The 14,867-nt window shown below is 40.4% G+C and overlaps 1 protein-coding gene across 9 annotated transcripts in view; it reads left to right on the plus strand.

The window, feature by feature from the left end:
- The window catches only part of CAMTA1 (calmodulin binding transcription activator 1), an 869,135-nt gene that overhangs the window by 18,698 nt on the left and 835,570 nt on the right, over positions 1–14,867 (plus strand). For all 9 annotated transcript variants that reach the window (XR_009047446.1, XM_057695058.1, XM_057695083.1 and 6 more), the window contains exons 2-3: positions 9,141–9,210; positions 14,045–14,163. Coding sequence is in view for 8 of the 9 variants with exons in the window: in XM_057695058.1 (XP_057551041.1) it covers positions 9,141–9,210; positions 14,045–14,163 (189 nt within the window). In the remaining variant the exon portion in view is untranslated. The remainder of the gene's footprint in view (positions 1–9,140; positions 9,211–14,044; positions 14,164–14,867) is intronic.

Below are 14,867 nucleotides of genomic sequence, written 5' to 3' on the forward strand. Positions count from 1 at the left end.
GTGCCTGTTGACTGAAAGGATGAATCAGTTCAGATGCATTAGGAGTAGAAGTCATAGTAGTGGGTAGAATTGTCATGGGAGAAGAGCAGGGACTTGTAGGCAGAAGTGTGGTGAATGCTTCCGTTTAAGTGTCCCCAGAGGGGAGAGGACCAGTGGAGACTGAGGAAGAATGGTCAGAGAGGTGGTAGAACAAGAAGAACATAAAGTCAGGGATGCCTGAGTGCATGAGTTGTAATGCTGAGAGTCTGAGTAGAATGGAGACTAAGGAAAAGGTACTGATTTTGTCAGTTAAGAGGATGAGAAGGAGGTAGCCAGAGAGTAGACAGTTCTTTAAAGGGTTTTGGTGGTAAATGCAGAGTTCTTGTAAAATGATTGATGGAGTCCAAGTTGAGAAAAGAAATCACTGGGCCCTGATGGATGTGTTAGTTATCTTTGCTGCTGTAACAGATTACCACAAACTTAGCGGTTTAGAAAAGGACATGTTTATTATCTGGCCCTGTGGGTCAGGAATTTAGGTAGGGCTTTGCTGAATCTGCTCCTTCAGGGCCTCACCAGCCTGCAGTCAAGGCGTTGGCCTGGCCTGGGGTCTCATTTGAAGGTCTGACTGGGCAGTGATACTCTTCTAAGATCCTAGTTCCTTGCCGTGTGGGCCTTCGCAGCCTGGTAGCTTGCTTCATTGGAGCCAGCAAAGGAGTCTGCTAGCAAGACAGGAGGCATGATGTATGTTGCCTAATCATGGAAGTGATGTCCCAGTGCCACAGTCTGTTGTTAGAAGCAAGTCACTAAGTCCAGTGCACACTCAAGGGGAGGAGGGTACACGAGAGTGTGTGCTGACTTCAGGGGCTGGGGGTCATGGGCAGTCCCCCATGGAGTTCCAGTAGGGAGGGATGATGGCCCTAGAGGGCATAGGGCAGTTCTTCGGAAAGAGGCCCTGTGGGGCTGGATGGGAAGTGTTGCAGGTGAAGCTCCAGGTGAAGGTTCAGGTACGTCGCATTGGTGACCCTTCTCAGGAAGCCTTCCCCGCCCTCTCTCTTCATCCCCAGTGAAGGGCGTAGGTGCCTCTGGAAGTGCTCTCTCCTGTCAGATGGATTAACAGACTGTATTATAATTGCCATTGATAAACCCACTGCTTTGCTGAAATTGAATTACTTATCAGCAGATTCTTGGCCAGTGGAGGTATCTGTCCTGCTTGCCTTAGGATGTTGCTGAGGATCAAATGAGGTAGTTCATATGGAAGTATTTTGTGGAGTGTGATTTGCAAACAAAAGGCATTAACTACTACTTTTTCCCCATGTTCGGTAGGACACATGGACTGTAGTGGACATTTTACTTCGTAACTTGGGTTCATTATGTTGTACCTAAGTTACTGAACTGGGCTTTATTTAATGCTGTGATATTTTTAGGACTTTGGAGTAGGCTGTTTGCTTTTATGACAGATGACCCCAAACTGCTGCGCCTTTCAAGTCCTTGTATCTAGTTTATTGTTTTTTAAAAATCTGTCCTTGCTGTCCCTTGTCACTTTTGCATCTACGAGGGTGAGTCAAACATTATCCTCACTCTGGCTGTAGAATTTATTTAATTAACTTTTAGAAAAGACAAATACATCATTTTTTGACATAATCTCCCTGTTTTTCAGTACACTTGTCCATCTGTCAACATGCTTTTGTATTTCCTCATTAAAAAATGTTTTAGGCTGAGCTGCAAGCTATCTTCACTTCTTCATCAGGAGTGAATCTTTGTCCTTGTAGGGCTGCTTTCAGGGGACCAAACAGGTGAAAGTCTAATGGAGAAGATCAGGACTATGGGGAGGATGCTTTCACACCTCAAAATGAAGTTTTTGCAGAGTGTCAACAATGTGGGCAGAAGTGTGCGGACGTGCACACCCTTAGACCACAAAAAACGAATCACTGCACGCTGCTCTTCGTTCGTGCAGATCACAAATGGGGCATCCACTTTTGCTCACACTGCAGTTACAAGTGAACTGATGTAACACGTTCACACCTGCACAGCGGTGACTGGGGAGACAGTAGCCTTGAACAGGAAGCGCTGATAAGATGGTGTGGCCAACAAGTTTTTAATATACCTGGAGTGCAGATAATTTTTGACTCACCCGCGTACTTATCTGTCAATCTCTGGCTGTCCTTTCCCCCTCTGATTTGTTGCTTCTGATCTTCTCTGGGCTTGGCAACCTGATAATTAAGCTTATTAGAACTGTGTGTGGTTTAATAGTCATCAGGCTAGGATTGTGGATCGGAGAGCCCTTCTCACAGTGAAGCATGTGAGCTTTTGCGCATAGACAAATCTCGTGGCCTCCAACTGTGTCTTGGCGTCCTTCCTAGTTCTGGCTGAGTTCGGGTTGGGTGAGTCCCCATGCGGCCGGGTTCCATTCAGGGGGACACCTCATCGCTCTGCTATGGGAAACAGTGTCTTCCTCTCCTTTGGTTTTGATAATTTAGTTTTGGGGCTGTAGTGACTAGTGATAGGTGATGGGTGGTCTGTGGTTCACGGACTAAAAACTGTTTGAGAAACATGGAAAATCTTTCTACCAGATCAGCATCCAGGCTTGTGTGTTAAGTTTAGCTGTTGTGTTGCTGGCCTTTCCTTTAGGATGTCGAACTCCCAGCTGGAATTACTGGGTATTCTTCCATGTTCCTCATGTGCTCTAGCTTTTCTGTCAGAGCAACTTGTAATCTTTTTCTGCTCCAACTTTTGCGTTGGTTCTGTTTGGAGAAGCATTCCTGCATTATCGGGGAGAGAGCCTGTGTTCTGTGGACATAGCCTGGGAGTCACGTAGGGAGCCCTGCTTCTGGTTCTTGCTCTGCTTCCCTCCAACCTGTGGCCCCTGGCACGTGTCTCTGCCTTGTGTCTCCTTTTCTAGAACAGACGTGATATCTGCTGTGCTGCCTGTGGGGGCCAAAATAAGATTTTATATGTGAAAATGCTTGTTATGTGTATGTGATATCAGATAGAATGCCCAGCTTGTTGGGTTGATATTTTATAGCTTTCTATCTTTGAGGAGTTAAAAAAGTTCTCAGTATTAATAGTGAACAGTGCTACTAAAACAATGTAATTTTAAATTTCATATAGTTTTTTTCTGAATGTGTTATACTACAATCTGTTTATACAAATGATGATATTTAATAAGTGCTCTTTGATTATTTTCAGAATATTGAGTATACTGGCTTCCTAGCCAAATTAAATTTATAAAAATTCTAATGATATTGTGATTCATATCTACAGAGAATTTTTTTCTTTTTCTTTTTTTTCATTCTGAAATCAGTTTAAATACACTTTACATGAATCGCTGGTAATAGTGAATCAATTAATGTGATTTCTCAGGTCATAAATCAGGCTTGATATATTGTTGTATTGGTTCCTGTATTAGCTTCTTAGACCTTCAACAGTTTTTTGGTCTGTTTTAGCAACTTGTTTGCTTTTGAACTCAGTTCTAGGTGTTGAACCCAATTTGAGGGCCTAAAATGGTCTGTGTCCCAATTACCTTAGAGGTTACTGCTTCCCTTTCTTACTGTGCTGGCCCCAGTAGTAAGAAGTCAGCCACCTTGCAGAGGTTTTCCTTTTAACTTGAGTACACACTTTAATTTTCTCTGTCCCATAGGAGTGTGGGAGGGTTATTATAGTAGCACTTAGGGTATATTTTAAACTTCTTGAGAAGAGGTAATATGTGAGCACAGAATATTTTTGTACTATACCATGTAATTTTTTTCCCCCACTAACCTTCTGTGGTTCGTGTTTAGGGTGAATGTTGGTTTTCTAGTCTCGGAGGCCGTTAGCCCAGTTTTATGGAGGCCTCCAGAGCCTGGTCTCTGTTCCTCTTTGTTGAGCAGCCTGTGCTTTCACCTCGAATGATAGCATTGGCTCTGTTGGTGTCCGTGAACGTGGTAGAGTATTTTCAGCAGCTTAGTTCTTCTTACTGGGTCGAAAGTAGCTTTCATCTTACTGCTTGATTATTCAGGGATCAGAGGATGGGTGGCAACTCAGGATGGCCTTAGGAGAGGGAGACAGAGGTTCTTAAAAAGACTGACGGTCTTCAGTAAATCCTACCATCACCAGGGCAAGAGATGGGACCATTCTTTTTCCTTTCCATGAACTTCTGGGAATGTCATTTATTGGTCCATGAATGCAACAAATATTTGAGCTTCTGTTATGTGCCAGACATTACATTAAGTACATCCCTTCAAGGATGCCCTGGATATAGTCTTATTCTGAATATGTTAGAAAAATATTTATGGGAGTAGAAAAACTGCTAGATTGGGTTTAGATGCTGAATGGCCTTAGAGATTAAAGGTGGAGGTTGCAGGTTCAGCAGATATTTCTGAAAGGAATGACTCTTCTGTAATTTAAAAAAAACAACAAACAATTACAAATGGCATTGTGGCAGAGACTGACTGCTAGCTGATCATGAAACCTATCTTCTCTTCCTGGGCAGGTAGCCAGACTGCATTTCCCAAGCTCCCTTGCAATTAGGTGTGGCTTTGTGGCCATATTCTAGCCAATGGCGTGAGAGCTGAGAAGTGTGCCACTTCCAGGCCTGGCCCGTAGAACCCTCCGGCACGGTTGTCCGTGCCCTTTCCCTCTGCTGGCTGATGCAGAAGAGCCTAGTGCCCTAGGAAGGCTCCTGCCATAAGATGGAAGGAGATCTGGGGCCAGAGCCACTGCTTGGAGGAGAGCTGCCTACTGATCTACTGTTTTGGACCTTACACGAGCAAGAAGTAAATATTTATGGTATTTGAGCCATGATACAGTTTGTTCTAAGAGTTAACCTGCCTAAGTAGGCATAATGCCTAGAATGCTAGGCAAAACTGGTGAGTTTAGAAAAGGTACTGAGAATTTCGGACTCTGCCTTAATTTTGATTTTTTATATGTCATATGTAATCAGTGAATTTCAAGGATCAATTTAAAACTATGTGACAAAAATCTTTTTAATGTATCACTTCTAATTGATACACTGGTTTATTGCATTCAATGTGACCTCTCTCGGCCTTTGTTTTAATAAGCTATGTGGGTCCTCAGTTAGCATTAAAGGGACTCTGTGGAGACTTAAACTTTGTCAGTCTTTATTTCAAAGAACTGTAAATACAGTTTTCATCATGCAGCTTCTCTGTCCAAAAGCTGGTAATCACTTCTTGTTATATAGCATTTTGTTTCATTTATTCCATCATCCAGAACTATATATGTGTGTGTGTGTGTGTGTGTGTGTGTGTATTTTTTCCAATAAATGAAGTGAATGTGGCTGTGTGTAACATTCTGACCTGGGTTCTCTGAAGGGAGACAAAAATGTAAAACATAGTCCATGCCTCCAGAGCGCCTGGGCTCGGGACACAGATAGTTCCTGGGTTTCCATACTGCTCTTATCGCGTCACTTCAGCCTTTAATAAATCATGTGTTATTTCTTCATTACTCTTTTTTTTTTTTTTAAGTATTGTCTCTAATTAGATGTACTTTTTCAAGGCAGGGAATACTTTAAAGAGCTTCTGTATCCTCTCTTGGGCACTTCTGGCAGACACTGGACACTGTACTTAATTGAGTAACCATCCCTGTAGTTTCTTTTACTTACCTTGCTTGGATGTTCTGGTATAGTTTTTTTTTTTTTAATTACTCTTTTTAAAAAGAAAATATTTACTTATTTATTTGGTTGCACCAGGTCTTAGCTGCGTCAGGTGGGCTCCTTAGTTGCGACTCGAGGGCTCCTTAGTTGCATGGTGTGAACTCTTCATTGCGGCATGCATGTGAGATCTAGTTCCTTGACCAGGGTTTGAACCTGGGCCCTCTGCATTGGGAGCGTGGAGTCTTAACCACTGTGCCACCAAGGAAGTTTCTCTGGTATAGTTTTGCATTATAGTTTGAGTTAACAGACAAAAGTACTTTCTCAGTCTGTTAGGAATCCATGGAATTGTGCAATCAGGAGTGTTGGGACTGGAGGGGTCTTTATTAGATCTAATTCCTGATCTTTTAGATCATCTAGTTCCTGATACTCAGGTGTGGCCATGCATCATGGGCGCTTCTTAAAGGCACAGTCTCAGGCACCACTCAGACCTGTGAATCAGAACCTGCAAGATCCTCAGATGACCCACATGGGTATTAAAGTTGGGGACGCACTGCTGAAGGTCAACTGCCCATTTTACTCTTGAGAAAACTGGCAAAGTCAGAGAGTTGCCAGAGTCACACAGCTGTTTATTTCAGTAGTTCCCATCCTTGGATACATCTTGGGATCACTCTTTAAAAGATACTGATGCCTGGGTTCCATCCCCATACATTCTGGCTAAAGTGGTTAGGATTGTAGCCTGGGCACCAGAATTTTGGAAATCTCCCTAGATGACTAAAGAGCAGCCACGCTGAGGGCCGCTCAGCCTAGTTAGTGAGAGGATCCAGGTTTCCTGATGCCCTAATCAAGTAGTCCCTTTGCTCCAGACATGGATATACTTTCAGAAACAGAGCTTTCCCTGCCTGATTTTTCATCATAGAGCATCACTCCGTTTTATTTCCTTCACGGCATTCATCCCACTTACCACCTGCCTCCCCCACCAGCATGTGCCCCATGAGTGTGGGACCTCTGTCAGTCTTGTTCACTGATGGGTCCCAGCTCCTTAGGACAGTGTTTGGCGCACGTGAGGTGCTCCTTTCATGTGTGTAGAACACACGGAAGGAGTTACGGTAAAGAGGGATGTGTCCGGCATGAGGGAAACAGGCTGTTCACAGGGCTGCCCACCTCAGTCAGCGGGAGTCTCCCGAGGAATGAGAGGTCTGAGACCCTCAGACCAGTGCTCCTCCCTCCACTCCAGAGCCAGTCTTGCTTTTAGAAATAGATCTCAGAGGCTGCGTGGAAGGACCGAGCTCAGAGACTGGCCCCTGGGTACTTCATACAAGGTGGCCATTGCTGATGTGAGTTTGTTTTGCCTTATTTGTTTGGAGAGCAGTGTGTTTCTAGGATGGGATGACGTTTGATTTCACTTTCAAGTTATGTGAGTGAGTTTCTTTCCTGGTTAAATTAACTATTAAGAAAGACTTCATTTTTCATGCTAGTGCTGTTGAGAAATCATGGTTGGTTGTTCGTGATATTTCTGTTACGTATGTTGTTTTTAGTGTTTAATTCTTTCAATTTGTTGTTTGATATATTTTACCACTAATTTACCTGTCATCAAACTTTGAAATCAGATGTAAAAAAAAGTTCTTTTTATGAAGCCATTCATTAATGTGTTCCCTTGTACATTAGTGGTTTTTAAAACTTTTGATAAGATTGTTGTGAGATGTCTTAATCAGTGGTAAACCTAAGCTGTCTTTTTTTTCGGTAATAGGAAGCCAGAAAAAGTTGTCTTGAACATAAAACATTCTTTTTTTAACATTGTAAAATTTCAGGTTTCAATTTGGAAACCATATTAAGATGCGATGCTGCATTGCTGTGGCGAGAGGGCAGTTGCAGGTGGCTCTCGGAAATGTTGCCCGAAGCCTAGAATTCCACACTCGGTCGGGGAGCGGTGGGGGGAGACTAATGTTGAATTTTCTGAAGGAACCTGAATTCTGAGGTTGGTCCGTAGTTGATAGGGAGAATCCTCAGGTCCAGATTGCTCATTAGTGGTTACCACTAGTGATTAAATCAAGCAGAAGAAGGACAGTAAAAGTCCTGGAACAGGAATTTTCCAGAAACAAGAAATAATTAGGAACTGATGGTTATCCTGGTAGCTGGGAGTCACACTGCAGAGAAAGACTTGTTCTGGATGAAGCACTCACTTAGCACGGCTCTACGGGAGAGGAAAATGACAACTTAGGGAAGTATGTTTAGTCAGATTTCAGTGCTCTTCGTGGCACAGGAAGTCCAGGCAGTTGTCAGTTTATTCTCAGAAAGTGTTAGCATTGGCAGGGAGCATCCTCATTAACCACAGCAACAGTGGCATTTTAGATCTGAGTTGTGCTTTGGGGTCTGCAGCGCTTTTGTGTGCATTATCCACCCAATTCTCCCAGCAGCCCAGTGCTAGGAGAGAGGTGTCGCCTGTACTCCGGAGGTGATACAGAGAGGCGAAATTACTTTCCCAAGGACAGCAAATGAGAGAGCTGAGCTTTTTATATTTTCAACATAAAATATTGAGGGTGATTGTTGAACTGTCTTTGGTTTTCTAGGCATATAAATCTGTGGGTTAGAGTGCTGGAGGAATAATCTAAAAATTTATTTAATACTGCTACTGAACAAAAAAGGACCCAAAATAATTGGCTGGCAAGACTCAAAGAAATCCACCCCCTGCATTTTTTTTTAAAGTTACCATGGTGTAGGTTTTTATATGAAAGCTTTAATTTTATCTACGTGGAGCAGCCTGAGAGCAGAGACCTGGTCTTCCAGGCTCTTCCTGACTCACCCCACCTGCCGTGCTATCAGGTGGCACTCGTAGATCCGGGCGAATGAGTTGGGAATGGGCCTTACTGTTGGGACGCGGAAACGATGCCCTGAATGTGGACTGAGTTGCAGAATTAAATGTCATTGGCCCTTCTTAGTAGCAATTTACTGTACGTACAGCACACATGCTCCCTGTTAAAAAAAACTATGCAGGCAGTACAGGCTCACCAGCATGTACCTTTTTTCACACATGTGTATTTTACATTTTGAAACACTCTTAAGCCTACAGAAAAATCGCAGGTGTATCACAAAGGAGTTTTTTCCCCTTGAACTGTGTGAGAGTAAGTTGCTGGTATGTTTCATCACCATCAGTTACTTTATTGTGTGTTTCCTACAAACAAGAACATTCTCTTCCGTCACCACAATACAGGAATCAAAATCAGGAAATGAACACCCAGACATTCCTGCCGTCAAGTCCTCTGAGCTCTTCTGGTGGTGCCAGTTGACCCCGTGCTGACCTTGTAGAGAAAGGCCTAGCGGGGACCCTGGGTTGCACTCGACTGTCTCCCCAGCCTCCTTTAATCCAGGACAGTTCTCAGTCCTTTCTGACTTTCATGATCTTGATGTTCGTGAAGACTGCAGGCCAGTCATTTTGTGGAATGTTCTTCAGTTTGGATTGTCTGATGTTTCCCTATGCCTAGATTCAGGTTTTGCATCTTTGGCAGGAATATCACAGAAGAGCCAGTGTTTATCTTTTTCAAAGATTAGTTTTACATTTTATTTTCTGTTTCCTTAGAGCGTTTCCCAAAGTGTATTCTGCGGAACTAGCACCTACTGTGTTCTCAACACCGTGCCACCTATAGAAGGTAGGATTCGAAAGCTTTTGACTTACAGGAAGGGGTGGGCTTGGCAGTGAGAGTAATTCCATAATTGTAGTGCAGGAAAGCCTGTGATCAGGAGTGAGAAGACCTGGGTTCTGCCTTTAACTTGCTGTGTGATCTTAGATGAGTTACTTAATCCTTCGGGGGTAGCAAAATAATACTCCCCTCATAAAGTTTCTGTGAGGATTAATTACTTGGAAAATTCACAGCACTGTGCAAATGTTAGATACACTAATACAACAATTCTGTAACTCTGGTGTCAACTTCCAGGCGCCTCAGAGTAGGAGCCTTGTGGTATTGTGGGAAAAGCCAGAGGTCATGTCAGAATCTGATTTGAGCCACTTGCTAGCTGTAGATCTTGGGCAAATTAACCTGACCCTCAGGTTTCTCATCTGTAAAATGGGGGTAATTATGCCCAGATGGGTTATTATGAGGATTAAATGAGAAAGTACAATGTAAAATGCTTTTGGGATGCCTGATATAGAGTCCCACACATGTCTGCTCCCTCATCGATAGTAGAAAGTAAATGTACTTGATCACATGTAGCTCAGATTGAAGTCGAATGGGATGAAGCAGGAGAGGAAGCCCCAAACCCAAATCGACAGCAATTAATTGCAAGGCTTTGGCGCCCGCCCCCCCCCACCCCCCCATCTGCCCCGCCTACATGGTTCTAGACTGAAAATGTAGATTCAGGTAAATAGAAATTTATTAAACCTGAGTATGAGTTGACCTAAACCCAGGTCAGAGGTTTGGTAATATGATGGACAGGGAGAGGGTATCTGGGCCGCCTAAAAATAGGGTAAGGTTTGATGATGACATGCACTCTAAGAAGAGGAAAGGGGTTGTGAAATAGCAAAACTAGTTATATTTTTCTATTAAAAAAGCTTATTTTTTTTAACCTTTAAAAAATCTTTTGGGTAATTACAACTGAGTTTAATTCATTTTGGAGAATTTCTTTGGAGAAGAATAAGAAATCATACCAATGCTTGCACGTAGTTGGTGCTTAATTAATATTTATTTTGGATGAATAGTGATTTGAGGGTCTTAGGTTAGTGATGGCAGTATTTGCTGCTGGGAGCGTTGTGCTGACTTGAATTTAACAATATGCGCTTATGTTTTCCTGAATCAGTTCCTATCCTACTAATTAAATCTAAGCACATAATAATTAGAGCTAAACAGAAAATTGTAGAGCTTCCTTTTAATTTTATACTCCAAGTTGTTGATCAAATATATTCGCAGTAAGATTTAGTAATTTGATACACTGTTAGGCCAACTTATTTTGAACACTTTGTTCTGGAGTTGAGAGATTAATCATAATCAATTTGATCAGTAACAGTGTTTGTTATTATTCACAAAACCAAAATTATTTAATTTTTATTAATTTTGAATCAAAATAAAAGTGGATGCATCATTTCCAGGTTAGAGTTAATACAGTTATGATTTACCTTGCAGAAGTCAACAGTGTGTTCCAAGGAAAAGGTCAAATACTTTTCTTTGGATTTAAATGAAGGATTTGGTAATGTGAAATCTCAAATTTAGAAATAAAACATGAAAATAAGAATTTGGCTTTTTGTCTAATTAACTAAGCGAATGAGCATTCTTATACATTTTAGAAAGTTTTAGTTGAGTTATACTAGGCCTCTAGGATTATTATTTGGAAAATATTTGGAAGTTGGAAAGGGTGGTTCATTCTCTAGAATTATAGCTGTCAGCCAAAAAAATCATCTGTCAATTTCAAGAGCTTCACTAGTTATTTTTATTGTGAAGTAGGTTAGAAAATTATTTTGTAAAGTCATGTATCATACATGCATATTTTGCTTGATAATGGGAAGGGAATGTTTTACTCTATTTGGTTGACATTTCCATTTTGCAGTATCAGAGTTTAACTCTTTGGATTTCAATACTGAGATGCAGTTGAAACCACTGTATAACTTACTTTCAGTGTTAAACTCATACTGTTGGAATCCTTGTACAGAGACGAGGATTTGAAAACGGGTACATATATTATCTAATTATTATATTAATTATAATTACTCCCAAAACATTAAAAAGCAGCGTTTAATTAAACACGCTTTAATACATTATAGCCATGTGAGCAGTTCTTTTCTAATGTGAAAGCAGAGTTACTCTTTATCCCACTTTAACTAGAAAAACTGGAATTTGAGAACACGAGTTTTAACATTTTGGCTGTTTGAGTTCCTGATATTCTTTCCCCAGTATTAATATTGCCGTCTTCATAACGCACAGTGGGAGAATTTACCCATTGTTATGTTTCCTAAAAACATCCAATTTATATTCAGCATGAACCTAAAATTCTGGAAATAGCACAGTTTAAAAACTGATTAAGGGGAACCCATTGGCCTGTCATACTTCTGTTCCTTTTGAACCCATGGCTGCACATCCCCATAAAGGGCTACATTTAGAAACTTGATTGAGACAGTGCTTACACAGCCATTCTCCTTTTCCTCTTTAAAAAAAAAAGCCTTTGGGCCGATTCACCACTGCCTGATTTGGTATCAGAGTGGAAGATGGAAGCCTTTTCTCTAGCAGTTAGTCGTGCTGTTGAGAAGAGTGCTCTCGCTCTCTCTTCCTCTCTTCCCCCACACACCCACACACCCACACACCCACTCATATGCTTTGTATGCCACAGGACAGCTGAGTTCTTCAAGGAGGCGAAAAGGACAGATAATTAACATCAGGTTGCGACACAAACAGAGAAATAGAACTGGAGTTTAATATCCTGTTCATTGTCTAAAATTATACTTAGTTTTTTCAGAGCTGTGACTAGTCATATACTACTCAAAGTGAGTCAATTAATTGAGCATCTAGTGTAGTACTGTTTTCATAAAAGGTACCCTGTAATTGGTAAATATCGAAACTGAGTATAGATTTTAGAATTTCACCTCTACTTTGAGGATTATACACATCACGGGAGCTTTTTAAAAAGCAGAGCAGAGCCACTTTAGGGGCAGAGAGGAGGGAGGTGAAGGCTCGTGTGATTTGGTATTCTGCGCTTCAAAGCTTTATGGCTCGTGGCACCTCCCTCGGGAGGATGAAGTGCAGGGAGCATGCAGAAGCACATAAAATTACAGAGGTTTTATAGTGTGTAATTAATACAGAGCTTCCTGTGAACTTTCTTTTAGTTAAGCACTTTTTTTTGGGTTTCGTAGCAAGATTTTTTAAAAGTTTTACTTTATTTTGCTATTAAATTAAAATTTTGGATTCTTAAAAGCAGTCAGTTTTTGTTTTTCAAGTTTTTATACTGCTTATAGAAATAGAGGATAGGCATTATAATTCAATTGGTTGTGTAGTTCATGGAGCAAAAAAGATTTAGTACGCTAAAACTCTTACATTCCTCCCTATAAAATATTTCCCTATGATGTAGTACATTTTTTTAGACTTTATTTCTATGCCCAGTATTTTCCTGTTAAGATCTTTTCCTTGAGAAGAAATGTGTTAATCAGATGACAAATGTTTGGAGAAGATTTTATTATGACTGGAAAAATATTTTTTTATGTTTTTCACATGTTCAAAAAATAGTCGATACTAAACAAAATTGTAGTAAATGGCTGGAAAGATATATTACTATATTTCACTTTCAGCATTCTTAACTAATACCTGTATGCCTATGTAAGGTTGTTTAATTTTAAGACATTTAAAATCACTGAATGTGACAGTAAATTCTATAGGGATTTATGCCTGGAGGAGAATTGGAGATTATCTCATTCTCCTTGATTTGGGAAAGTTGAAAATATTAAGTAACTTACCCAAGGTCACACAATTAGAAAGTAGCAGAACTGGGCCAGAATCCTGTGAATCGCTGTGACTGTCTGGAGCAAATTCAGTCTTCAGTATTTTAATATGTTGCTCCTTACTACCCAGTTATGTATTGTACCCTTTTGGATACTGGGGCTTCCATTTGGCAGTTAAAAAAAATTGGCGTGGGTAATTTGAAACTTTGACCTAAATGTGTCAAACCTGGCAAGAAATTTGGAGCTGGGCAAAGGGACTTTTTAATAGGAATGAGACAAGAAATGATACGTAAATAAATAAGTGAATGAAATAATACATAAAGGAAATGATCTCTTTTAGAAAGTACCATGGAGACTGACTATCAGGTATTCAGACATACCATCTAGTCTGAACGTAACGAGCTTTTCCCTCACTAATTTAGAAGAGTTATGTTTTGATGCAATCCATTAATTGTGTAGATATGTATATGTAAATCAAATTAATTAAAATTATATGTTTGTAGATTTAGGCTGGAAAGGCCAGCCTCTGTATTACCTAGGTAGCTAACTGCAGGTTTAAATTCCTTATATTTATAAAATTTGTACTTTTCTTTGGAAAGGATGTATTTCATTTGTATTCTAGGGGATGAACTAGTATTAGTTTATCGATAAAGTAAGTAGTCATATTATAATTCCTCGTTCCTAAAAAACTTAGAACTTTTTCAACTGGTTAATAGGAGATCCCTGGGTTTTATGAGGTTAATTCATTTGGTAATTTTGATGTACTTCATGGAAACCTGGTGAGAGAACCTTTAAAAGCAACGTTCTGGTTACGGGCAGCCGCTGGGGTGTTCCCTGCTCACTCACTTGCCAGGGAGCAAAAAACTCAGTCTTATTTTAGAGCCTCTTGATCAGTTTCCTGCTGCCATTTCTCTGATAAGTGTGTAAATGAGTTTTGTTAACTAAGAGGGATGGCGCTCTTGGTCTCCCAGTGACTAAGCTGAGCTGCTGTTTCTGACCTTGCCAGTGTACTTGAAAGGAGATTTTCTCTATGATCTTCTCTGAATTTACTGTTTTCTTCTTTATAGATGATCATGGGAACAGCAATAGTAGTCATGTAAAAATCTTTTTACCGAAAAAGCTGCTTGAATGTCTGCCGAAATGTTCAAGTTTACCCAAAGAGAGGCACCGTTGGAACACTAATGAGGTAGATAAATTTCTATTTTTAGGGGTATAATTTTTTTTTAAGGGCAAACTTGCTAGGTCATTTTGTGTAGTACTACTTTATATTAGCTTTAAATTCAACATATTAAACTAGGAAACTATAAATGAGAAGAATACTTAACCTGGATTTGACAGAAACCAACATGTTTTTTGAACTCTCTCTGATCTGCTTGGCTTGCACTGAAAAATTTCAAATGTGCACGCTGACTTACTAAGGTGGCATGAGTTTCTATCTTTGTGTTTTCTTGCATTTTGGTGTCTTGCATTTGGTGGTTGACTCTGTCTGCATCTCCGTTAAACCTTAGTTCTTATGTTGTCATGAATTAATAAAGGTACAGCCCTAGTATTCCACAGAACATGCAGTGTCTTGACAATGTGAAGTTTCTGTAGAATTGGGAAGGGCAGGCTTTCTCATTAGCAAAACAGCTCTTGTCCTCTTTGATGAAGAAAGTTTGCGTGGAGAATTAACTGGTTTACCTTAATGATAGGAATTTGTATTAAGAACAAAGGCTATAGAGCAGGTTGTTTATTTGACATCTGGTTAGAAGGAAGATTGATGAAGTAGAGTGAATCAGTTTATCTTCTTGGGTGATGTTTCTGTTTTTGGTAAATTTTAATCTGGAAGTCTTAATTAGGGGTGGATCACTTTATTATCTTTTTAATTTTGAAATCTGACTATCTCAATTT

The sequence above is a fragment of the Hippopotamus amphibius genome, chromosome 1, assembly GCF_030028045.1.
Source record: "Hippopotamus amphibius kiboko isolate mHipAmp2 chromosome 1, mHipAmp2.hap2, whole genome shotgun sequence".
Lineage (NCBI taxonomy): Eukaryota > Metazoa > Chordata > Mammalia > Artiodactyla > Hippopotamidae > Hippopotamus > Hippopotamus amphibius.